Source organism: Myiozetetes cayanensis, unplaced genomic scaffold (genome assembly GCF_022539395.1).
Source record: "Myiozetetes cayanensis isolate MyiCay16 unplaced genomic scaffold, myiCay2020 scf23, whole genome shotgun sequence".
In the NCBI taxonomy this organism is placed as follows: Eukaryota; Metazoa; Chordata; class Aves; order Passeriformes; family Tyrannidae; genus Myiozetetes; species Myiozetetes cayanensis.
The window spans coordinates 9,237,906-9,263,863 of NW_026087445.1; the positions used below are offsets into that span (position 1 = coordinate 9,237,906).

The 25,958-nt window shown below is 45.4% G+C and overlaps 2 protein-coding genes across 3 annotated transcripts in view; both read left to right on the forward strand.

Moving 5' to 3' along the window:
- RABGAP1 (RAB GTPase activating protein 1) overlaps nt 1–25,958 on the forward strand; it is a 60,199-nt gene that overhangs the window by 19,486 nt on the left and 14,755 nt on the right. For both annotated transcript variants that reach the window (XM_050320172.1, XM_050320173.1), the window contains exons 12-15: nt 520–613; nt 3,440–3,590; nt 24,268–24,381; nt 24,952–25,026. In XM_050320172.1, the coding sequence (XP_050176129.1) occupies nt 520–613; nt 3,440–3,590; nt 24,268–24,381; nt 24,952–25,026 (434 nt within the window). The remainder of the gene's footprint in view (nt 1–519; nt 614–3,439; nt 3,591–24,267; nt 24,382–24,951; nt 25,027–25,958) is intronic.
- GPR21 (G protein-coupled receptor 21) lies at nt 9,933–20,473 on the forward strand. Its single transcript, XM_050320176.1, has 2 exons — nt 9,933–10,030; nt 10,379–20,473. The coding sequence occupies exon 2, from the start codon at nt 10,748–10,750 to the stop codon at nt 11,792–11,794; it is 1,047 nt and encodes a 348-aa protein (XP_050176133.1). The 5' UTR covers nt 9,933–10,030; nt 10,379–10,747; the 3' UTR covers nt 11,795–20,473.

The following is a 25,958-nucleotide window of genomic DNA, read 5'->3' on the forward strand; positions in this document are numbered from 1 at the left end:
TGGGTTTTTGTTTGCTTGAGTGCTCTGAGCACTCAGTAACCAGTACCCCAACATTCCTGGGGCAGCCTCTCCCTCCTCTGGCACTTCTGTGTCTGTGCTTTTCCCAGCCCAGGCCTCCAGTGGGATGATATATTGGGGACAATGTGAAAAGAGGCTGCTAAAAATTGGGGATTGTCCTATAGCTGCAGCTGTGAACAGATTTGGGAGTGAAAATGAGAAGCTGATATTATGTGGAAGTCTCAGCAGGCAGCGTGTTTTAGTGAAGAGGAGAGTTGGACAACTGTGGTAGATAAAACTGTACCAGGACCTGCCCAGCTTGGAACTTAATGCATTTTCAAGAACTCTTCTCTGCTTTAGAAAAATTCTTTTAAACCAAAACGTGGACTAGTTCTGAGTGTATAAACATGTGGCCCTACAGCTCTGAGCTGAAATGGGGATGACTTGGGTTTCTGCTTTGTTGCTTTTCTGCTGGCCTTCCATGTGGCCTTGGCTGAAGTGTCCCCTCTGTTCTGTTGGCAGACAATGATGAACCTCTCTTGAGTGGTTCTGGAGATGTTTCCAAAGAGTGTGCAGAAAAAATTCTTGAGACGTGGGGAGAGCTGCTGTCCAAGTGGTAAGTGGCAAAATCACATTCTGAAAGTTAGTTCTGAATATTCTCGTCCTGTTTGCTCCTTCTTGGAGTTTCTGTTGTTTCCAGAGGCCAGTTGAGACAATATGAGGATGGATTTAGTCCTCTGTTCATCCCCACAACACCCCTTATTCTCTGGCTTCGTGTTTTCTGATTTCTTCACAGGATGTTTTTGAGTGCATGAATTTTTGAGTGCATGCTTAATATATAGAAATTCACTTATACTGTGTCTTTATGTGCATTCTAAAGTGAGTATTCTGCTTATCTTTGAGTTTCCTGGGATTTTATCAAGGAAAAACCTAAACTAAGATAGTATAAAGAAAATGCAGCTCTTCCTTTGTCTTTATTTTGCACAGATCACTTCCATTCCTCTTTGTAATTCCAGTGTAGTTCACAGCCAGTTTTTCTTGCAGCTGTTGTATCTTAGTGACTGTAGCTGAAGAAAATGGGAGATCTGGACTTGGATAGCGAAGATGTTTTTCTTCCTTATCTAAAGGAAGGCTCCAGAGCCTGCCAAGAAGGAAGTACATGAGCTCTGCTGTTTTTTCCCCCAGAAAATGCCGGTGTACCAGGGGAGTGTTTCTTCACAGTCCAATTGCTAATGCAACACCATCCTCCTCTGATGAGCGATCTTTTATTCATCTTGAAGTAGCCTGAGCTGTTCTGGAATGATGCTGATTGTTGCAAAATTCAGGGTTTGTGTTAGGTTTTATTTTTTCCCCACAACAGGGGATGACAGGGAACATGAGACTGAGCTCAAACAGGCTTCATTCTGACTCTGCTTTACTTCTGCCTTTTGCTTCCTAACGTTGGTGAGGAGCAAGGCAAAGGGAGTGCAACAAGTAAAGGCTGAATGTGGGATTAGATTTAAGGAGTAGGATGGCAGGGATTAGATTTAAGGAGTAGGATGGCAGGGTCATGCAGCTTGGATGAGGGAAAGTATTGATGCGACCACTTAGCAAGGATTCTGTTAAATTTAAGATAATAACAATTTAGCATTATTTTTTATTTTCTGCAATTACTGCTTATTTGAATAAACACTTTTCCTTCCAGTTTGGTTCTACACTAATTTGGTAAGAAAGTGGACATAGAAATGGACACATTTGCAAGAAGGGGAAGGCTGTGGTAAAATGATCCACGATCCCTTTTCCCTCTCCTAGTCTTGGAGAAACATCTTTTCCAGATGAGCTCTGTGCATCTGCTGCTGTGAGAAAGTTTCTTTCAACTTGAATTTTTTTGTAATTCTTCCAAGGGCTCAAAGATAATTAAGCCACCTGACTCCCACTGGAAATGTTTTGGCAGCTCTAAGAGGATATGAAATGCTTCTGTGCTAATGCTGGCAACAACTTTAATATGTGTTAAAGGGCTTTCCTTCTTAACTAAAAATGTGTATTTGGAAGCAATGATCCTCCAGCTTTTAACATAAGAGGATTGAAAATCATAAAAATCAGAGTTTAGGTAGTTTCATGCTAGTTTTTTTACAATTCTGTAATTAGATTTGTATAGTAATTAAATGTGCATTGTTATTTTGTGATTTCCAAATAGTATTTGGCTGATATTTCATAACTGCTGAGTCACACAATTTTCTCATTTCAAAATAGTTTGGAAGGATCCAGTAGTGTGTGGCTTTTGGTCTACAGCCTTCATGACTGCATTCATTGGAACTACTGCTGTGCTTGCTCTGATCTGAGATTAGGGCAAAGCAGTTTTGGAGGCCTCTACAAAAACGTTGATTATTTTGTATGTGACAGTTATTTGATATAAATACATATCACAAAGGTATAATAAATGCTCTGTGAATGTATGTCTGCAGGTGTGACTGTATATGGATGTAGGTGTAACTACTATATAGTTATTATTTTTGCTATGGTTGATTTCTTTTAGAGAAAGCAGGACATGATGGTCCTGGGCAGTAAACACTGATTTAAATGTCCACACTGTTAGTCTCTAGATTACTGGGTCAGAACACTGTAGACTGAAGAAAGGCAGCAAAGAGTCCCAGTCTGTGTCAAATTATCATCCACATATCTGTCAGACTGTTACAAACATTATTAAATGACAGCTTTTTAGGAACAAAATGCGATTGATGTGACACAAGTTCAGTTTTATGCCTGGCTTTGTCTGTCAGTTCTCTTGATCATTTTACCCAGAAATTTGTTTTTTAGTAACTGCAGAAAAATGTTAATTTCTTTGATTTAAGGCCTGTGTCTTTTGGGAATTTTATGTATAAGCCACAAATGAGCTGTTCAGCCTAACTTGCTGTAAGTGCATAAATTACATGCAGGTTTAGTTTTTACAACTTTCAGAGCTGTAATTTATGAGCTGTCAGCGGTCTCGCTGGAAAGAGCTGTTTAGTTGGGCCTGGCTGGTGCAGTGGAAGCTGCTTCAGTGCAGGGATGTCGTTAGATAACCGTGTGAGGTGCTTTTTATAGCTCTGTCTTCTGCCCCTCCCTCACCTCGGGGGTCGCCTGCCTGCTGGCCTGTGGGGTGTCGAGGAGTGGGGGCTTCTGCAAACTACCGGTCATTTTGGGGTTGTTTGGAGTTGGAATTTACACTTTATGACCTCTGTCCTCCAGTTCTAGTATTTGATGGAGTATTTTTGGTTTTATATACGTATATTACATTAAAATTTAATGGAGATCAAGAAAATAGTTTGTGAAGTACCTCTCCGAATATATATGTTTATTTTCCCGTAACTCAAATCTCGCTTACCCTGGCAGCACCTGGGCTGTCACGACATTGCTGTCGCTTGCCATGCGTGGTGTTGGTCCCTGTTTGGGTGGCAGTGACATCCTTGCCCCCCTTCCCCAGGCACCTGAACCTGAGCGTGCGGCCGAAGACGCTGTCGGCGCTGGTGCGGAGCGGGGTGCCCGAGGCGCTGAGGGGAGAGGTGTGGCAGCTGCTGGCTGGGTGTCACAACAACGACCACCTGGTGGAGAAGTACCGCATCCTCATCACCAAGGTAGGGCCCTTCTAAGCAGCTTTGCTCACCTTTCCTTCCCCCCATATCCTAAAGAACGGACACACAGAGGTTTTTGCAGCCTTCCTGGGGGTTCACGAGCGTGTCTGAACAGCAGAAACCCCAGTGGGCAGGGCTATCTGTGGCTTTAGGCTGCTTTCCTTTTCATAGGCCTGGTTCTGTTTCCCTCAGACAAGTTCTGAGTTGGTTTGTAAAAAACAAGTGTCCTGTTAATTGCTTGCATAATTGACAGAAACTCATTTCCTTTGCTTGTTTGGCTTTTCTGAATGAAAGCTGAATTTTGCTGTGTTGTCTTAATATTTATGCTAAAAGTCCAACACTGGTTGAAATTGCGCCCTTTTTTGATAGAAGAAAAAACAGAATTTGGACATTTTTACCCTAAACAGCAGTTTAATTCCTCATCTTGAATGCTGACCTCAGTAAGGTAGGAAAAGAAAGTAAGAATTGTATGTGGAGACATTATCCAGTGTTTCTCAAAGTTCTAGAGTAACAAATGGGTCACAAAGTGAAATGTCACTCGTTATGCAGAACACTGATGTGTTACTTTGGATTTGACCATTATTTGTATAACTACATTGGGTTTTATTGCTTTCATCAAACATGCACGTCTAGAAGGACTGTATTAGAAATTATTAATGATGCAGCTTTAGTACAAATATAACAGAAATTAATTATTCACCAGTTAAAAAGCAAAACAACTGAATCAGCCTTTGTATATCTATATTCTGATGGCACAGATTCACAAGGAGCAATTAAAGACCTTAATTCTGAGGGCAGGAGGGCATCTGAAATTAAACTTGGTTTCTGCTGGATTCATGCAGGAAGGATCCTACGTGATGTGAATGAATCAGATCAGCTAAAAATGTTCTGCCATAAGTACTTTCACATACTTAGTGAATATAGAAGAAACTTGATCTGAATTCCTTAATATTGGTGTATGCATTGTAGAGCTGTAACTTGGGTTTTATGGTGAATAAATCATATAAATAATGTGGAGGTTGAGTGCTGTGGCAAGGAGTGATCACAGCTACCCTGTTGTGTTATTTTAATTGCCTGGTGTGTGGTTGACAGCCTCCCTTGTTTCCTGTTTCAGTGTTTTGGTATCAGAATGGAAAGGATGATGCCTTTGTGGCACAGTTGGTGACATGTACTGCTACTATCTTTGTCAGCTAGAAAGGAATAGTGTAACATTTTCATTTTTAAACCTGTGAAACCTTTCCACTTGTTTTCATTTGGCTGAGACAAAGAAAGTAGCCTGGATTTCATGTGTTGGAAGCATCTCTAGAGTCCAAGTAAAAGGGAGAGAAGGCTGGTCCAACACTGGGTTCTGCAGCAAAAGGACTGCCTATACCTGCAGTGGTCCTTCAGCATGGAAAATAATGACGAAATTAAAGCAAATGGTACTGACTGACCATTTTCTGGCCCTGCTGTAGTCACATGAGGCCTGTGGTGTATTACCAGCACGCTGCCAGAGCCAGCTCAAGGAAATGAAAACGAAGTTTCCTTCATCTGGAAGTGCCATATTAGCCCAGTGCTGTGGCTGTTTGTCCGGCTGTGACAACTGACAAACTTAACTATGAAAACAGTGACTTAAAAATGGAAACAGGCCGGGACTGTTTCTGTAGAAGGGGCAAAGGTGGGGGTGTGAGAGCTCAAGTGTCTGTCTGGTTCCTGGTGGAACTGGGGTTTCTTTGCTGTAAGGCTTCAAGTCACTGTGCAGAGGTGCTGAAGAGAAGGACAGGCAGGGAATGCAGAGGCTGTTTGGGAGGCTGATGAGAGCATGAATTCAAGATCCAACACTATAACATTGCAGACCCTCTGTATAGAGTTTATGCCAACAGTATAATAATGCTGGACTGCACTTTGGCCTTGAGTTTTTATTTTTGTGCCTTTCTTGATGTTTCATGCCTGTCGTGAAATTTGATCATTTTGGAGTTCTAATGTGACTAATTCTTACTGCTCTTAAAATAGCAGCTCAGTTACAGTCAATGCACAGCAATACTTAGGAGTAGATGTGTCTGGGAAAGAAATTGTTAATTCTGTGAAGACAAGGGGCCGTTATTACATTGCTTCACCATCCTCATAGTGCTTTGCTGTGTTTTGCATGTCCCCAATACCGATTCCTCTCTGGCAAGCATGCAGTTATTTGCATTCCCATGCACTGAAGGTGGTTTGTCTGAGAATGACTGCAGTGGGGCAGTGCAGGAGCACAGGGAGCCGATGTAAAACCTCTGCCCTTCAGTGCGAGCAGGAGATGCAGAAAGCCTGTGTGAGTGCTCATAATCCAGTGCCCCTTCTCTCTGAATGCTGACCTCTATTCCTGTAGCTGCATTTGATTTCTGCCAGGCTTTTCGTGACCCCACACGGCAGCACAGTCCCAAATTAATAAGGATCTGTGTTGACAGCTGCTCCAGAACCTTCTGACCTCTTTCAGGGATTTTTTTTCCCCTTGTGTGCAGGATGTTGGATGCAGCACCCCAGGATTCCTTCTGGTGGTTGCTTTCCTGTGCAGGCTCAGGGAATCTCTGGGTTTTTGCTTTCTTTTGCAAATTAACTGCTGCAAGGACAGTTGTTTGTTTACTGATGAGATGTGGCTACTGAAGGAGTGGAAAGGAAATGTCTCCTGTTGTGTTCTACCAGTGGAGGCTGTGTCTGGGTCTCTTCTTGAATATGACTTAGAAATGGCATTGAAACCGTGCATCAAGGTGTGCTCCTTGCGTTCCAGTCACGGTGACAGCATTAATGAAGGATTTGCTCTTTATTTCTTTGCCAAACGCTGGCCGGGGTTTTGTTCTCTGCACCTTTGTTATTGCGGTAATGGCGAAGTTTCACCGTCGTGGTGCTTCCACGAATCGCTTTTGAGAATTTGCACGCCATCTGTGTGCAATAATAAAGCTTTTAGCAACTCCAGATTGCTGTGCCCGTGGTGGGGAGCGTGGATGGAAGCCAGCCCAGTGAATTAAGGTCATGTCCCTACTGGGGACAGAAAGCAAGCTCTAGGTAAAACGATCTAGACAATCCCTGGGAGAGGCATCTGTTCCTGGTAGGACTTTGGCAATCGTGGTTATGGCTGTTAATCTTCAGGCTTCCAGCCACTGAAGGGTAGGAGAAGAGGTGTGGAGACTCACTCCAAGCATTTATGGACTCCTGCAGGAAAAATAGTCCATGTTCTTGACAATCATAGGTGGATGGGAAGTATTGTTGAGTAGAAAAACTGTAAAATGAGCCACGTGGGTTAAAAAAAGATAAGTAAACATGGTCCAAAGCAAAAGAGATAACAGACACTTCTCAGATAAGGTTTTTAAGAAGGATTAGTACAAATAGTGAATCTCTCAGTGGAGAAGTTTTTCAGAATACCAACGTTTTAAGAACCTGACATTTACAATATTGAGGAGAAAGTAAAAAGCTCTTAGATATAGGTCTGTGTGGGAGGAAATGTCGAAAGGAAAAAACCATGAACTGTTGTACCAGATAAATACACTATATTAAGAAATTACAACATGAGAGGGACATCTTGTGGCACAAATAAAATAAAAAATAATAGTCCAGTGGCAGGAGGAGTATCCTGGAATGTTACCCCGGGGTCACCATTTCTGGTAGAAATTCCAGGCCTGGCAAGAGATTAATTTGTTCCAGTCTTTCTTACAGCAGGAGTCTTGCTACACACTTTCTCATCTTCCCACTTTTTTGTCTCCATGAGCAGAGGATTATAGAACACAGACGTTCTACCAAATATACTTGTCTGTCTTGGTGCAAATGATACTAGTTTTTAATGAAGAAATAGATTGAAATGTCACTACCATTATTTGACTGAATGTGTTGTCATCAGTAGCATAAAATGTGACAGAACTTTAGCTGTGGGTGGTTAACACTTATTTTCCACATGTATCACAATCTTATTTCCATATGTTCGTATAAATTAAAGAGAATAAATTTAATTTGCGGGAGTACAGAGGGCCACGGTTGTGTACAATCAACTGAAATTAATCCCGCCACATGTCTGTGAATCTCGGTGTAGCCTTGTCAGCGCGTCTGAACCTTGAGATCCTGCCTTTGATTAGTTTTGATCACGTGGTGATAAAAGTTTAATTATCTTTCTCCAGCAGTGGTTTTTCCCAAGAGTTGTCGCTGTAACTTTGACTGATTTCTTGAGTACCTGTTCGTTGCCTTAGATGAGGTCGTGCTGTACCTCGGTGTAGAGGGGGGGAAGTCTCTCCAGCGCAGCAGTTTTCAGTCACAGCAGAGCTCAGGCACCTCAGTCAGTGTCTTCTGGAAGAGGTTCTGGGCTGGCTGTGCCCCAGAGCAGAGCTGGGGTGGCAGGCCCTGACCCCCAGCCCCATCACCTTCCAGTTGCACCTCACACCCTTGGCCGCTTCGGGCTGCTGCTCAGGGCTGATCACCAGGAGGAACTTGAGGTGTTGCTGCTTTGGGGGTTGGAAACAAGCTGGAGTAAGTTGGCAGTAACAGAGTTACTGCTCTCAGCTTCAGGGAAACAATAGAATGGCAGTTAAAGGGAAAACCAGACAGAAATACCTCTGGGCTGGATGGGTGTTGAGCTTGTACTTCTCATAAAAACCTGAACGTCGGCAGGTTTTGATTTCACGGTACATCTTCTGTTTAAAAATTCCTGCAACCAGATGTTGTTTTGGTCAGGCTCACAATTTCCATTGCTACCTTGTTTTTATACATTTGAGATAGAAATTTCAATGTGTGTTGTTTTGGTGGGGATGTTTATGATGTGTCTATTCGTGCCTAAGGATCCAGAAATACTATGTGAATCAATCGGTATGTAAATCATTCTCTGCTTTGGAAAGATAGGAGATCATTTCTCCAGCAGTAATTCAATCATAGCTTGTTTTTTGTAAAACCACAATACCCTTGCCTAAATTTAATTCAAAGTTTATGTTTCCTAGCTACAGTTCTAGTACTTCAGTTGCCATGAGTAGAAACACCATAAATTGTGACAAAAATGAAGGACAAGAGTAAAGGGATCTTTTTGGGGTAAAGATAGGGTGGAAGCTCCAAGGTTTTGTTTTCAGGCTTTTACACAAGATGAACTAAAAATCTGCCAAGTCATGCTGTTGTCCAGCACAGATTTTTGACCAACACAAGTGTTTCATAAAATGTGGAGTTCTTTTGCTGCTTACAGGTCAGGTACAATCCTGAGCATTGCAGCGTGGTTGCTTTGGCCACAATTAATTATTCAGTAGGAATTGCACAGAATGACTAATATTTAACTTAGGTTAACCAAAACCTGGGGTTTGTTGGTGTTGGTTGAATTCAGTGTGTGGATTAGGTCTGTAAGGATGCCAACTGCACACTTTCATGTCTGACTAATGATTTAGATTGCCAAGGAGCCTCACTCCAATCTCTTATTGGTTTGATCCGATCAAAGATCAATTCCCAAAGCAAGGGGCCTGTCCTAAGCTGTGGCAGTGGGGCAGTTTGGTATCGGGGCAGAGAATGAGCTTCCAAATCCCATGGGAACGTGTTTTCCAGCATGCCACCTGTGTAAAACACTCTTGACAAACAACAAACAATACCCATCTCTTGTTATGCCTCTCCGCCTTCAAAGAGGTTTTCCTGGTTGAATAGTGTGATGGTGTTAGCTCATGGTGTGAACACAAGTTTAAGAGCTGTGCTGTGAATCTCTCACGTGTTTGCTGGCTGGAATGTCGTGGGTTTCTGGTTTGGTGTGGGGTGTCCTGGGGACTGTCAGGGACAGCAAGTGCTTTTGCATTCTGTGTATGTGTGTGGAGGGAGGTGCCTGCCTACCAGGAGCTACATCTGGATTAACGGTGGGACACCATTCTCAGCTTTGCCCTTGGTGTCAGGCGTTCCTGAACAGCACGCACCACGCCTAGCGAAGGCGCGTTTATTCCAGAATAGGTATTTCCCCCAAAGGGAAATGGGATGGAAAAGCCTTAAGTGACGACGAACCGCGTGAATTCACGCCCGTGTGATGGGCGGTTGTCGCTGGCCGCGCAGAGGTGCCGGGAGGAGGAGCAGGGAACATCCCCGGGTGTGTTCGTGTGTGTGTCCCTGCAGTACCGAGGTGGGGGTGTGTGCGTGCCTGCAGTACGGGGCAGGGCCGGGACCCGCGTGTTCTCCGGGCGCGGCGGGGTCGCTCCGGGTGATGCTCGCACCGCCATCGGCCGCTCGTGGACCGGGCCCTCCGGGCGCGCCGTGAGCGGCCCCCGCCGTGCCGGGGCTGCGGCCGGCGCTGCCCCGCTCCCCTGGGTGAGGGGCGGCCGGGGCTGCGGCCCCGCTCCCCGCCGGGTCCCCGCCGCGCCGCGCCCTCCCCCGGCTCCCGCCGCCTCCCTCCCCTTCCTCCCGCCTCCCCGCCCCCGGCTCCGCATCGCCGCGGCCGGAGCACACGCCGCCCGCCCGAGGATGCTCCGCGCTTTGTTCGCCCGCCGCAGGTAGGGCCCGGGGCGGCGGGGCCGGGCCGGGCCAGGCCGGGCGGGGGCGGCGGGGCCGGGGCGGCGGCGGGGCCGGCAGAGGCGGCGAACAAAAGCGCCGTGCAAAATGGAGCCAGCGGAGAAGGGCTGGACCCCCGCCCTCCCCGCCGCGCATCCCCCCGCCCGCCTGCCGGGGCTTCGCGGGGGCGGCATCGCCCCCCGCTGCCGCCGGCGGGGCCCGGGCCCGGCGTGGGGAGGGGACCGGGGCTGGAGCGGGGCCGGCGGCGAGCGCTGGGCAGGGCGTGGGGAAGGAGCGGGGCGGCGGGGAGAGGCGGTTCTGTAAAACACTTTCCCCCTTCTCTCTGTCAGCCTTTGGGAGGACTCTCGTCCTGACTCGCTGAAGGTTCCTCTCCCTCTTCCCCCAGCCCCTCATCCGTGCTCGGCGCGGCAGCCCACCCGGGCGGGCACCCCATATCAGCCCTCTCCCGTGCGCCGGGGAAGTTGCTGACATGCCTGCCGCCGGGTCCCGGTGCACCGGCAGCGGCGGGGAGCCGGATTTAAAGGGGAATTGTGCTGCAGACAATGCACAGCAGCAGCATCTGGAGCAGCCCTGGGGACCGGAGCTCCGGTTTTGACATTGCTGCACACACAGAACCAGCCGCAATGACAGCAGCTGCCTGGAGTGGCTGCAGGCAGCAGGCAGGAGCATGAAGTAGAGCGATCACTGCAGTGCTCAAGATGAACTCCTCTTTGGTTGGCAACCAGAGTGGCCGGCCCTTCTGTCTCCTGGCCATTAGCTATTTGGAGACCATCAATTTTTGCCTCCTGGAAGTGGTTATTATTGTGTTCCTCATGGTGCTGATTATTTCGGGCAACATTATTGTGATATTTGTCTTTCACTGTGCACCTCTGCTGAACCACCACACCACCAGCTACTTCATCCAGACTATGGCGTATGCTGACCTCCTGGTGGGCGTGAGCTGTCTGGTGCCTTCTTTGTCTCTGCTGCACTATCCTATTGTTTTGAGTGAGTCCTTGGTTTGCCAAATCTTTGGTTACGTGGTGTCAGTGCTGAAGAGCGTCTCCATGGCCTCCTTGGCCTGCATTAGCATTGACAGATACATCGCCATCACGAAGCCGCTGACCTACAACACGCTGGTTACCCCGTGGAGGCTGCGAATCTGCATCCTGACCATTTGGCTCTACTCCTGCCTGGTCTTCTTACCCTCCTTTCACTGGGGAAAGCCTGGATACCACGGGGATGTGTTCCAGTGGTGCGCCAATTCCTGGAACACCGACCCCTATTTCACCCTGTTCATTGTGGTGATGCTCTACGCCCCGGCCGCCTTCATCGTCTGCTTCACCTACTTCAACATCTTCCGCATCTGCCAGCAGCACACCAAGGAGATCAACGAGAGGCGGGTGCGCTTCAGCTCCCAGGATGGGGAGGCTGGGGAGGCACAGCCCTGCCCGGACAAGCGCTATGCCATGGTCCTGTTCCGCATCACCAGTGTCTTCTACATCCTGTGGTTGCCCTACATCATCTATTTCCTGCTGGAGAGCTCCAATGTCTACAGTAACCGCGTGGCGTCCTTCTTGACCACTTGGCTTGCCATTAGCAACAGTTTCTGCAACTGTGTCATTTACAGTCTCTCCAACAGTGTCTTTCAGAAGGGGCTGAAGCGCCTCTCGGGGGCCATCTGTGCCTCGTGCGCTAGACAGAGGGTAGCCAAGGACTCCTCTACCTCCAGGAGCAAAAGATCTTCCAATGGATGTCATGTCTAGGACGCCCGTCAGCTGGACTGGGAAGTGCAGGGACGATTCCGCAAATTGCGAGATAAGTTAGATAGGTTTTTAAGATGTCCAGATTTGCAAAAAGGTTTCTGAGAAATGCTGCTGACACAGAAGAATCAGGAGCACATGTCGTTGTGGTTTCGCTTTAAAAAATGATTGCTGTGGAGGAGGCTGTGGAGTTTCACCTCCATATTCGTTTTAAAGAATAAAGCTGTATCTTGACACTTACCTCTCCAGCTGGTGTGACTGAATGGAGTGGGTGTCTGAGAGCTTCGGCAAAATGCAGTCTTTCTTACAGCTTTACTGGGTTCTTTGGAGATTCGTGCTTCACATGTAAATGATAGAGCTGAAGTGGAAATGTCACAGTCTATGGTATATTACAGGGATTTTTTTAATATATGCCAAAGTATATTGACACAACGTTCCAGCGTCAGAACAGAAGGGGCCAAACAATTTGTTTTTCAGTGCTACCTAGACAGGACTTGTAGAACAGGAGTGAACAATGTGAACATTTCAGTGTGAACTCAGTTTTAATGAGCCGTGAGTGCAGCGATGTGATCTGAGCAGTCGGAGGCTTGGGGCCGATCTGGGTCCGTGCCCTGTTTCCCTGGTAGGATGCATGTTTGGATCAGAGTGTGGCATCTGCGTTTTCCTGTTTGTTGTGAAGTAAGAAGAAAAACTTGGATCAGACCAAATTTAGCAGTTAAATAAAATGTGTTTTGATAAGCTATGAGAAAATACGTGTTGCTTTATGATACCAGAGTTGTGGCAACCACTCGAGGCTGATGCCAACATGTGAAAATTATTCTCAAACCAGTGGAGAAATGCCACGGGTTTGGATGTGGAAATTTTCTCAAGAACAACTTTAAAAATAACATGTCCCTTTTTTTTTTTTAATCTAAATTCTTCTGATATTTTACATACTAGAACTTAAGGGGAAAGGAAAGAAAACAATTGTCTTCTAAACAGCTAAGGGAACTATGTTGTAAATTTAACTGTAGTATTTGAGTTATTCATAAGTGCACAGAGCTAAATCAGAGACATTTTTCTTTAGCCTTCATGGGATTAAAGATGGTTCAAATATAGCAGGAGCTAAATCCTGTTGGCAAACACATATCTGACTGGTCAGACAAAGGCAATATCTGAGAAACCAAATCTCACTGACCACATTGTTCGAGCTAGCCTAGATTAAATGTTTGGAGTACTGGAAAGCTGTTAAGAAGGCAGTGTGGCAGAATTGTTGAGTTTTTCCTAAAGAATATCCTTGTATTTTTTCTGATGCCATTTTGGAAAATGGAAGCGAACCAAGTGTTCCTGTAACAGTGGGTTAGGTTGTATTGTCCTGTGGCAGCCTGTCCCTCCACCACACCTGCTCTGAGGGCAGGTTGTGCATCCCCGTGTTTATCCCTCCTTGGTGCTGTGAGCTCAGGGAATTCCCTGTGCTGCTCTGGTACAGCTGGTGTGTGCTGTTAGTCACAGTGGGAACGAAGAAAGCTTAGGGAAAAGGATCATTTTAGAATTGGGGGGGATTCTCTTGGCCGGAGGGAAGACTCTGTGTTTTTGTTAAATGGTGTCAGACTGTCTGTTGTTCTAGATCAGGATCATCTTTTCAGTGTTCTGCCCTGTCCCTCCAGCAATCCCCCCTCCTCCTCTCTGCTCTGCTGGGAGCCCTTTGCCCTGGAGGATCCCAGCCCACGTCTCTGCCCGTCACATGCCAGGATTGCTACAGTCCCTGCTGCCCATCCACATTTGCTCCAGAACCATCTCCTGGGGCTGCCCGTGAGGAAACAGGGAAGGGCAGAGAGAGCAGCAGGATGGAGCACTCCTGGCACAGCACAGCCTGTGCTTGTGAGCACTCAGTGCTGATGCACTCGGTTCCTCTCTGGGGTGAGTGTGTCCCTGTTCTGGGGAGGATGGGGCACAACCCCTGCGGCTGCCGCCGCCTTCCCTTGGGGACCCCAGCGGCAAAGCATTTACCCTGTATCTTGATCTGCTCCCAGCATGTTCCCTCCACAGCCCAAACCTCTCAAGATAAACTTCCTCCTCAGTTCACCTGATATTTTAAGAGCACAGGCTGTGTAAACCCCGCTGGCTTCCCGTGGCATGTCCTGTTGTCCTCTGTAGTAGGACAGAGTCTGGAGCCGGGGCTCGTGCCGGGTCCTGCAGACACGGCAGAGGTGAATTGTTCTGCAGAGCCCTCGCAGTCTGAACGTTGGTTAGACACAGACAGCCGTGGGGGGAGTGCAGGGGTGTAGTGAGTCATTTCTGAGGGGTATAATAAGCTCCCAGCACATCAGCTGGCTCATTGTTCTCCAGCGGTTTGTGGGTATTGTGGCAAAGGTGGGCTTTGGGGAACAATTTAAGGGCTTTAGTCACTAATATCAAAGTGTGTGTGTGTGTGGTATTTTTGGAACAGCCTCTCAGGTAAACTCCCAATAGCTTTTCTCTGCTCTTCACCTTATCTAACATTTCCAAGTCTTTGAAGTGATGCAATGTATCATTGAAATAGCATTTGATTAAAACTTAATGGAAGAGAAGAATCTGCTGGGGCCTAAAACCCCAGAAATGGCAGTTTCAGGTTTAAGTGGAAGCAAAGACTGTTGCTTCTGGTTTTTTTCATGAATAGGGGGTTTACATAGTATCATTGTGTGCTAGTTTTGGAGAATTTGGAAAATTTTTAAAACTGGTAAGGGGTCTAAATCGTGGCATAGAGGTTTAACTGCTTCTGAGCCTGGAATTGTGCTTGGAGCACAGTGACTGTTCCAGATGCAGATCCATGCCTGCAGCTGTTGCTGCTTTGCAGCAAAGGCTCAGTTCTACATTCCTGACAGCCAGGCTGTTTTCAGTTGCCTTACTCATCTCCAAGTCTTCCTCAGCTCAGATAATCTCTGGGAGAGGTGAAAATCGGAATCTGGAAGTCTCCAAGAGATGAGGATGGAGAGGAGTTGCAGCCCATTGGTGCATTCAGGTTTCATCCAGTGTTTGTACAGACACTTTTAGTGTTGCCTCAGTAGCTTATTTTTAGGTTCAAGTATTTATCTTTTTGTCTGTGTTAATTTATTGATTTTTTTTTTCTTAATTTAAATTACGAGGGTGTTTTTTTCCTCGAAGTTAATTTAATGTTGATGTAGGTTTGTTTGTGATTAGATGGTTTAAGTATTCATACCATCAGAGCCTGTTGTCTTCAGTGGAACTGCAGGGGTGACTCCCGTTCACTGTGCCAACTGGAAGGAATAATTTTGCCATCTATTCCATTGTTTGCTCAGCAGCCCGTTGGGCACCCTTTGTCGTGCAGCTCACACGAGGCACAGGGGTCCTTCCCATCACAGGCTGTGCTAGGAGTTGTCAACAGCAAACTTTGCAGTTGGCTCCTTCTCATCCTTGTGCACATGGAGCTAATCCTTCCCTGGCCCGGTGTGTGTCCGAGTGTGCTGCAGAGCTCTGCACAAATAAATGCCACTGAGGAGAGCACAGAAATCAAATTACAGCTTCGTGAAAATTGGGTTGTGATGTGATTAAACGAACTAATTTTGAAGTTCCATCTCAGACTATAAACTGATTTTTTTATTAGGGTTATCTGCCTCGCTCTCAAATTAAGCTGCTGGAAGGTTCAATTCGCAGGACGCAATTCAGTGGCTTTTTTTAGTGCCATGGGAAGGATTTCGATGCTCACAACTTCTCAGAAGGTGATAATTTGCTTCATCTAGAACACTTTATTCTTTTTAAGGATTACTGGAAGTTTAGGTTGTGGTTATTTTGTCATTTTCCAAATAGACTGGGAGAATATCTGGGAAATATTATTTTTTTATGATCTCAGTCAAGTGACAGTATTTTTAAACTCAACAGATATGTTTTATGTAAAACAACAGTTTTGCTGTTATCTACTGCTAGGTTGTTTTTTTTTTTATTAAATGTTACCAGTTTCTTCAGTCTTGATTTGTTGTTGGGGATTTTGTACTTGTTTCTAAGCTTCTTGTGGCTCAGAAATGTGTTTCTTCTGGTTGGAATTCTGACATGGCTCGGTGTCAGAGTGCCAAGGGGCAGCCTTGGATGTTTGTCACAAGGAAGAAAGTGGTACAAAGTACTAAGGCACAGAGAATGACAATCTCCAAACTGCACCCCTGGGGCATTGTCCCTGCCCTCTCACAGAAAGGTTTTACGTGTAAGAATCCTAAATTTCAGCAGTTTGTTCGAAAAAAGGCACTTGCAAGGCCTGGATGTGATGCGAGATGGAAACATTCAGTGTGCAAATTGAATATGCAGATTTTTTTTGCTTTTTATTGTGGTGTTCCCAACTGCTGCAGTGAGCAAGGATGTAACTCCATGAGTTGGGAAGTCTGAAGTGTTTCAGTCTCATCTTCCTTCCCATCAGGGTTGGAAGTTGACAGAACTTTTCCTAATTGAGGTTGATGCTTTAAAAAAAATGTCCCAGGAACCAACCAGTGTGTGAGTACAGGAATCTGCCTTGAGCCATTACAAACAGAAGGCCCATTTAACATTATTCTGATTACTTGACTCATCCACTGTAGGTAACTTTAGCTTAATAAGAGGAGGTGGTGGTTTTGGAGGGCTTTTGTTGTCGTTTTAACGCCTTTTTGGTGCTGAGTACTTGAAGCACCTGCTGAAACATTGGCCTGACTTGGCCCTTATTTTGTTGCTTGGTTTAGAAATGTTTTTCTTCCCTTCCAGGACTTTGCAGAATACAATGGCACATCCTTCCCGTGGTGTCATTCAGGATAAACTTGGATTTTAATGCACATTTATCCAAACGTTGTCTTTAATATTCTTTACCAGATGAATGCTGTGGGGTGTGTGGGGCTGTTTTTTTTTTCTGTGACATCATTTTCTAGAGAAATGAAATGTTTGCTTTTGGAGGCAGCTTTGCTGATGGTTCTCCACGCAGTACTGAGTTCTGTCACCTCTCAGCTCTTACTCCTGCTGCAGAGTTGGTAACAAGCCCCAGTCTGTGTCTGCTCTGCAGGCCTGTAGTGGTAGCTGCAGATGGAAGTGGTTGTGAATCTCTCCCATATCCCATTTACATCTCTTGAGCTTTAGCAGTTAATGAAAACACTGACAGAAGTGATGTTCCTGTATCCTGATCCAGCTTTAATTACAGCCTCAGGTGTACTCCAGCAATCTGTGCAGGCAGAACTGACCCTCTAGCTGGTGACTTTGTAGTTATTTCAACTGAGAAATAGAAGTTGTTATTCACAATCCGTCTTTGTTTCGTCCTGAAGCTGTTCTGGAGGAGTGTCCCAATGCCCGAGCTGATCAAAGGCTGTGCAGGCTCCGCTCCAGGACAGACCAGGAGGCACCAGGTCCCTGGGACTGACGCCTGTGCACAGGTTGATATCCAGGACCTTTATTTGCTGAGAAGATTTTAGAAATACTGAGTGGATGCAGATTGCATTGGACTATAGGATGTGGGTTTAGGTAGACAACCATGTTTTGAAGTTGGTGATCACTGCTCCACCTGGGCAGTACCTGGGTGTGAGGCACCTGAGAGTGGAGCACAGGGTCCCCTTGGGGGTTGGAAGGACCAGGGAGTCCAAACTGCCTGTTCTGACTGCTTTCTAATTAGGAATTTGTAAGATTCTGTAATTCAAAGCTTTGGCTTCTCTCTGATGGTCATTACTGGAGATCCTTTTGTTCAAAGGTGACATAAATTCAAGTGACTCCTCGGAAAGATGAACTCAAATCTTGCCGTGCGTATGCGAGTCGTTCTCAGCGTGATCACGTGAGTCAAGCAATCAAATGCTTAATAAACCAAGGCATTACTTTTATGGTAAATTGAAAAAAGTTCTTCTGGGATTTCAGCTGTAAATGAATCCTTGAAAATCAATAATTAGATTAGTAAAGGATGACATTTTAATATGCTGGCAGGAATATAGAGGGATTTGTCAGGGGAAGCAAAACCAGACTTTGCACTAAAGTGGCTTAGGTATATTTATAGTGCTAGTGATTCTCTGTGTGTGTGTGTGGAATCTTTGGACTATTTTAATATAACGTAAGGCTTTGAGCTTTAGCTGACTCAAGTTGCTCGTTTTATGAAGTTACATTAGTACCACACTGTGAAGTATTTTTAAATATTAGCATTACTGAGTATTAAAAGTATTTCATAAAAACATTTTTTAAAACGTTTTCTGTAGATGCTGTCAAATGAATTGATGTTTAGTGTACAAAGAAATAAAACCTGAGGGCTGTAAGGTACCTGTGTGTTTCTGATCACCTCAGTTTTTGAGGGGTTAGGTATTTCTTGAGGTTAAATTGTCACTAAAACCTACTAAAAATAATGGTGCAGTTAATCCTTTCAGGGGACAGGAAGCAGCATTACCTCCAGCCGTGCTTTTGAACTGTCTGAAAGGATTTGCAATCATGTGTGTTGTCTTGACAGACCTGTGTCTTTAGAAATGCTGTACAGCACAGTCTTTTGCAGGTCCCTATGCTGATACATTTCTCTCCATATGTAATCTTTGAAATCCAGTTTCTATTGTAATTCTAGCATGTAAACACTAGATTCAATTTTGTATTCCTCTAATGAATGCAACAGGATGGAAACGAGTTTGCAACTGCTAATGATGAACTTTTTTACTGTTCTTAATACTCGTGGGTATGTCTTTTCTTCAGGGATTTCGAACTTGTATTCGTACCTTTTTTAATTGTTCTTTTCACCTGCTGTTTACAATTAAAGGCGAGCATGGGAGGCTGTGCCTGCATGTGCTTTTAGGTTGCTTTGCTGAAGGAAACACAGTGGAGTGATCTTACCTTAAAACCTCTCTGCTGCCCAGAGAGGCTGTGGGTGCCCCGTCCCTGCAAGTGTCCCAGGCCAGGTTGGAGCAACCTGGGCTAGTGGAAGGTGTCCCTGCCCGTGGCAGGGGGTTGGAATGAGATGGGATTTAAGGTCCCTTCCAACCCAAGCCGTTCCATGATTCTGTGATGCTCGTTTTCCTTGTGTCCCACCCCTCTCCTTGCGCCTTCCCAGTCCCTGGTACAGCAGAAGCCACCAGTTATTTGGTGCATTATCTGACCTCTGTCAGAGGGTTGTTACAGGGGTTTTGGGAGACAGTCCAGCTCCTTCCCCCAGTAGTGTTCCAGCTGGTAGTTTTTCCCTGAGTGTCAGTGAGAGGGCCAAGAACGGATAAAATCCCAGGTAAGAATGTGTATGTGTGTGTTTGTAAGAACTTGGTGCACCTTCAAATGCTGGAAATTGTTTTGTATTAGAAGATGAGAAAGAGCTGTGAGTGTGAAACGCCTGCTAGGAGGAACTCCAGGAAAACATCCACCCAAACAGATTAGAAAAGCAAACAGGTGAATTAGAGCCTGTCCAACCCTTAAGAGTCTCTAATGCTGGTTTAGTTCTGACCCAGTGGGGACTGTTGGGGTGTCGGGGGGGCTCCTCCGTGGCCCCTCCTCTGGCTGGCTCTGCTCTGCTTTGTACCTGCACAGGAGGGGGATGGTGAAGATGGGTGTGTTCATACACAAGGCAGCTTGGGCAGAGTTCTTGTTGTGGCTCCAGAATTACCTATTTTGTGCCAACTCGGAACTGTTGTTAAAATACAGGGCAGAGGGTTCTTCCCCCCCACCGTTTTAACAGACATTTCTGTAGCTGATTTTTCAACGAAGACTAATAATAAGAAAAACTAGAGTTGAGCCAAAAAAGACAAATGTTACTGATTTAAAATAATACTTGCATATTTTTAATTACTAAATGGAACTAGATAAATCGGAAGCATGTAAATATCTGATTCTAGATCTTTGCATAACTATTTCCAAGAGGTAATTTTGCTATGAGCTATTAAAACTCAAAGAAATGTATTATTCCCTTTGAGGTGGTCTGTACCCCCAGCTGTGTCATACATCTCTTGGCTTGATCCCTTTTTGCTGTAGATGTACATATATATATATATATTTGTGTGCTGTGCAGCTGTACAGTCACTGCCACGTTGGATTGATTGTTTTAAAATAGGTATCTCTGTGTACTTTACAGGTGTGTGTATGTGTCTCTCCAAACAAGCAATTGAACACGGCAGTAGCTGTACAGTCACAGAGTTTAGGGCTTTGTACAATATGTAATTTTAAGAATGTCAATGTGGTTCTTAGCGGATTTTATAAACACTTTTCTGAATCTGTTATCAGCACTTCCCATCCTAAGAGAAACTGCACATTTTTCAGTGATTGTTCCACTGGTTACATTTTTGTCTGCCATTTGTTCTGGATTGATGTAATCTTGATACTACTACAATTTCAAGGGCTGTTGACGCATTTCACATAGCCTAGGATTGCCTGTTCTCCAAATATATGGATCATGCATCAACAGTACTAAGTAGCCTTACTGTTTGCCTAAAAGCCTAGCTAATTTATTTAATACTCTCTCTTTAAAGAGAGGTCTCTGGAAGGGGTGGCATATTTTAGGATGCTCCTTCTCTTTAAAGGGAAACTCTGAATTGACTAGCAGTACTCGTTGATCAGTGATATTATTGTAGCCAAAGGATGCATGGGTGGTTTAATAGGAAGTTTTTGCTTCAAGTTCCTTGATGAAATGTAGTGTTCTACAGAGCTGTGTGAAGAGTGTAGTTTTTTATTCTGAAATGCACTTGTACACTTTATTTGAAAGGTCTGAATGGATCATAAATACATTTAAGAAATAAATGATAACGTCACATGTTTTCACGCCTTGTCTGGGGTGACTTTTGTGTGTGTGCTGGCACAGGTGTGTTCCTGGCCCCTGGCTGGGGCTTTTTCCTCTTCTCTTGATTGCTGCAGACAGTCTGGAGGTGCCAGGAGCGGGCAGACCTCGCGGGCTGTTTGTGTTTGTGCCCTGTCCATCCCTGCTGGAGGGCACTGTGGGCAAACTCCGCGCTCTGATTTTCCTGTGGGAAACTTGAGCCCTAAAAGGAAACGAACGGAGCGAAAGGGCTGGATATCACAAGGGATTCACTTTTATTTTTAGAATTGCACTATATTGCCATATTTGGCCTGAAAGTATGCTGTATCAATGCACTATTGTGTCCAGTTGCAGTTGTCTAACCATTCCAAATTTGTCTAAATTATTCAGGTTTTTTTCCACAAATACTGTTTTTCTGTGGATGTTCTCAGTAAGTGCTGACTCCAGGTAACTCTTCCATTCTGTGGGCAGCATTCCTTGTGGGAAGTTAACAAGTTCATTTCTCTGAGAGTGGGGTTTGTGACACTTCCTTAAGGTCTCAGTAGCAGGTGTAATTCCTCTTACCAAAACCTTCTCCAGCGGTTTGGGCGAACACAAATGCAGGAAATGCGCTTTGTGGAAAAGTCAGTGCAAATATTGCCTAATGAAAGTAATTTTGGGATTGCCATCAACCTGCAAAACAGCCCAGGTGACACAGTGTCCTGCTAACACTGAAAACAGCTATCAAAAGACCTTTTGGTATTTTTGAATGTGCTTAAAATACACAGATCTGCTCGACATAACTGATCCCCACCGTGTAACGTTCCCCGTGGTGCTGCCCATGAAATTCGCTGGGCTTTGGCTCTTGCTGGGTGTGCTGGAAGCTGCCCCTGGCTCGGTGGCTCTGGGATGGCCTGTCCCTGCCTTGCAGCAACACACCACGTGCTGATCTGACCCTGGGCAAAGCAGGGCAAGTTCCACTGATGGATCCAGTCTCCAGACCCTTCCCACAGTAATCTCTGACCGTGTGACAGAATTCTTGCAAAGTCGGGGGAACCTTCCTGAGGAATGATTGCAATGTGGAAATGGATCCCATTGTGGCAAGAGTGAGGGTCAGGCACAGCTCGGGTTTGTGGTGGGTGTGTCAGATAACTCACCCAGTGAGCAGAATTCCACATTTGGAATCGTTCTGGGGGTTGGGGCAGGAGGAATCTAAAGTTTGGACCTCACAGTTTTTCCCTTTCCATGTTGTTTTTGAAGCCAAGCTGTGTCCAGGTGAAGGTTTTATACCCCCATCCCATTTCTCCAGGAGCCTGGTGCGCCAGGAGTCGATCTGTGGATGATGAGCCATTTCCAGCAGGCAGCTCCCTCTGTTCTCTGGAGATCTGTTTCTTCATTTTCTAGCACCACAGATCTTGTCCCTGCAGCAATTCTTTGCTGCTGCTTCTTCATCCTCTTGGGTTTATGTAGGGGATTAGGAGGAATAAACCTGAGCTGCTGAAAACTGCAAGTAGATCAGCCCCAAGAAGAGGTTCTGGGAACTCCAGCTCTTCCAGGGCTCTGATTGTGCCTTCAGCTACAGAAAAAGCTTCCAAAGTAACACAATCTCACTGTGAAGATGCTGATCAAGTCTGTAACTGCATGGTATGGTTTGCACATCCTGGGATGCTCCCAGGAAGATTGCAAAAATACAAGGAAAACGCCTTTTAAGTGGGACAAGTTTAGGAGGTGGGAACCAATACGCTTTTCTGTACAGACTGACAGGATAGATGGGCTTTTCCCTGCTGGACTGTGTCCTGCTTTCCATAATTACTCACATAGTTTCTCTTTAAATCAACTGGAGAGGAAGGTTTTGGTATAACTCCCCTAATATTTTAAAGTGCAGCAAAGAAGGGGAGGAAAGGTATGTTCTGAGTCTGAGCATCTGCATTTTCCTGCTTTCCTTCAGAGCAGCAAACTGTTATGAGAATTTTAATCTTCACTGCACTCGCCTGAGTTCTCATGGCTGGTTTCCATTCTGTTTTCTTTACTACTTTCTTTTTCTTCCTGTCATTCTTAGCTTTCTATTTTTCAATCCCAGTTTGTGAAGGGTGTGGGTTCAGAAGGGTTTCCTTCAGTTCCCAGTCCCCTGAAAGCATGAGAAATTGCCCATTGAGCCAATTCTCACAGCAAGGTATAAAAATAGGAGTAAAGAAAAGGTTACACAATGCTTGGATTGCAGCAGTTTGTACTAATGGGGAGATTTCAAAGCCACGGTTTTTGGAAAACATTTTTAAAACCTTATCATTTCCGTTGATTTTTCTCTCCCCAAGCTGTGCTTCAGCTGCAGGAACTGGAGTTACAGATTGCTGGAGGAATTGTACTGAAACACAAGAGTCAAGTGCTGACCAAGTCACGCAAAGCCAGAGAGGCCACTAATTAGTTCTCTTTAGCCATAATGAGTGATTGGTTTGAGAAGCCTCTCTTAAGAGTTTCCAACCAGATGCTCTGGTCTCTGCTGCTAAATAAGTGGATTAAAAGGCAAGTGGATTTGAGGTTATGTTGCCGTTGCAGCAGAACAGGTGACACTCGGGAAACCCCCTTGTGTGGTAGCAGAGCTGCTGGCAGTGACCTGAGCTCCTGCAGAGGATTGGCTGCAAGGCAGCCTTGCAAACTCTTCAGAAACTGAAGTCATCACTAAGACTGCATTCACATGTTTAAAGTTTTCAGGATTGTTTCTGAGCATTGTCTTTCTCCGCTTGCAAAACATGCTGAAGCCAACACCAGCCATTAGTGTCCTTGTCTCTCACTTAAAAGATAGATGTTTATGTGAAATTTATTGAGCATTGGATTTTGTTTGTTTCTGATTTCCTTTTAATGAGACAGACTCTTTAGCATGTTAATTATTATCAAATTGGAATGCTGAACAGTACTTTTGATATAATTTCCCAAACAATCTGGTAACTTGATTCTAATAGCAGCGTAATGCTTTCCTAATGAAATGTCTGTATTAAGCCCCAGAGAGGAGCATTAACCTTGGATTAAAATCAGAAGAGAAAATGAAGCACACTGTGGTAATTTTGTTGTTTTTGTTGTTTGCAAAATCCTTTTGTGAGGAGAAAGAACTACAAGCTCTGCTGAACGATCTTCACACTGATTACATCGTGTACTTTTTTTACCATCTTTTACTTCTAATCTTTTTCCTGTTTGCTACAGAAACATGGGTCATTTGGATGGAGTAAACGACTTTTTTTGTTATTGTTGAGCTTTCCAAGTGCCCAAGGCATCTGAAACTGGTGGTGTCAGAGTGGCGTGGAGAGCAAAGTTCCATCTTCCTCATGCTGGAATCACCGCTCATGATGATGTTTTACTGGGCAGTACTTTGTGGGGCTCATGCTCAGACTTTTCTGTAGCTGAATTCTGAGGGGGGATGCAGAGTGGTTTCTTAGCTGAACCTCAGGGACAGGATTGTGGACAGCAGCTGCTTACAGCTGACTGTCACTGCCTGCAGTGGGGAGAGAAAGGAACGTGCTGGGCAGCACTGGGGATCAGGAGTGTCCAGGGGAAGGCTCTGCACTGCAGTGGCCTGGGACACGTGTGTGTCTGTGTCTGTGTGTGTGACCTGCCCCTCCCTGCCCATTCCCAGATGTGTGGAGGTAACCAAGTTACCCAGACTGTGATGTGGAGCTGCCAGCCTGCTCTGGCGGAGTAGGCTGTGTTTTGTTAAATTTAGAACAGTGCACAGAACCCAGTGCCAATCTTCCAACTCTCAGTCCTAGCATTTGTAATTTATATTCTTTTGATGGGTTTTAATTTACATATTATGTTCTTTTTCTAACAGGAGTCTCCACAAGACAGTGCCATCACCCGAGACATCAATCGAACGTTCCCTGCTCATGATTATTTTAAAGATACTGGGGGGGATGGCCAGGACTCCCTGTACAAAATATGCAAGGTATTCTTTAAATTCTTCTGGGCTGCTTTTGGTAGCTTGCCTTCAGCACCACTGACAGATGTGATGGTAGGTGAGAAGAATGGGGATGTGTTATCACTGCCTGTCTTGGAGACAGACTCTGGCCCTGGCTCAGCCTGTTCCTCAGCGGAGCTGCTGCCGGTGGCACTCAGACAGGACACGTAAAGCCCTCCTGGATTCCTGAACACTGAAGTGTTTGGTGCAGAGGCCTCCCATGATTCCAGACCTGTCAGCCTGGATCAAGCTGGACAAATGATGTAACTGGAGATAACTGTGCACCTCCCATAAATGTTATAAAGCCACAGACAGGCACTGAGGCTGCTTATTGACAGGAGGAACTGAGCAGGAATGGACAGCTCACTGTGTTCAGTCAGCTGCAGTGCTTTAGTCTTCCTGCACTCTTTGTATTCCTGGTGTTTCTCCCTCTTCCTAATGTCCCTGTGGCACCTGTTTCCAGGTGAAAGTTTATAGACCTGTGTTCAATGAGTGTTTGTTTTGTTTTCTTTGTGTTTGTAGCTTGAGACAGAAGTAAAGAGTTGATTCTTTTTTCAGGCCTACTCTGTCTATGATGAAGAGATTGGCTACTGCCAAGGCCAGTCGTTTCTTGCTGCTGTGCTGCTGTTACATGTAAGTGCTGGGTCTGCCCTCATTTGCTTGAAACCTAACAATAATTATAATTATTGCTCTGCTTTGCCTGGAACAACTCCTGAACTGGGGGGGTTGCAGGGCTAACATTCACCTGTGTGTTGGTCAGTAATAATGTGGGTTTACACAGAGAAGAGTGCATTGTTTAAAGCCTCCTGTGGTGTTTGGGAGGACTCTGGCTCTGCAGTCACTTCATTCCCTGAGTTCCTGTTCCAGACCCTTTCCATTCAGGCCTGTACTCACCAGCACTGGTAGGCATGAAATCTGTGGATGTGACAGCACTGTACATGTTTTGTTACAGGGTTTCAAGGTCACATTTAAGCTTTTTAGGAGGTGTTTCCATTGGAATCAGTCAGAAATATGGATGGAAATTGGCATGTCCTGTATACACAGGAGAGTGTGGGGCACTGAGGGGATGATGTCAGTCAGGAGGTCTCAGTGCAGGCTGTGCTGCCTGTGCACTGTTGCCTTGTAGGTCTTTGTGCTCCTTGGTTTCAGAGGTTAGGGAAGGACACAATAATATTTTAATATTTTTAAAAGAAACCATATTATGCTTTTTTAAACTTAATTGCTGTTGATAGAAGTGATCTCATCAGTGTAATATCCTTTAATTGCTGGTGTGTGCAGAAGCTGGAGAGAGATTGATGGTTCCTGTGTGTCAGGAGCAAAAGTTTTTGATTCACTCACGCTTGGGAAATAGGAGAGGATTAGAAATCTGTTCAAATTATTTATAGACTGCTCTGGTTTAAAGGAACATCTGCTCTTTGTCAGCCTTTGTGTTGCAAGGGGAGCTGGAACTGCAGAGCTCCTAAGCCCAGTTGTGCTCTGGGGTTCCTTTTCCCAGCTGCTCTTCAGTGACTGTTGCTGCCACAGAGGACTGAGCTGGAAGAGTCCTCTGCAGTTTGGTGGAAGAG

Excerpts from the sequence above, each read along its gene's own strand:
- GPR21 (XM_050320176.1), top strand. The coding sequence starts at position 10,748 with ATGAACTCCTCTTTGGTTGGCAACCAGAGTGGCCGGCCCTTCTGTCTC.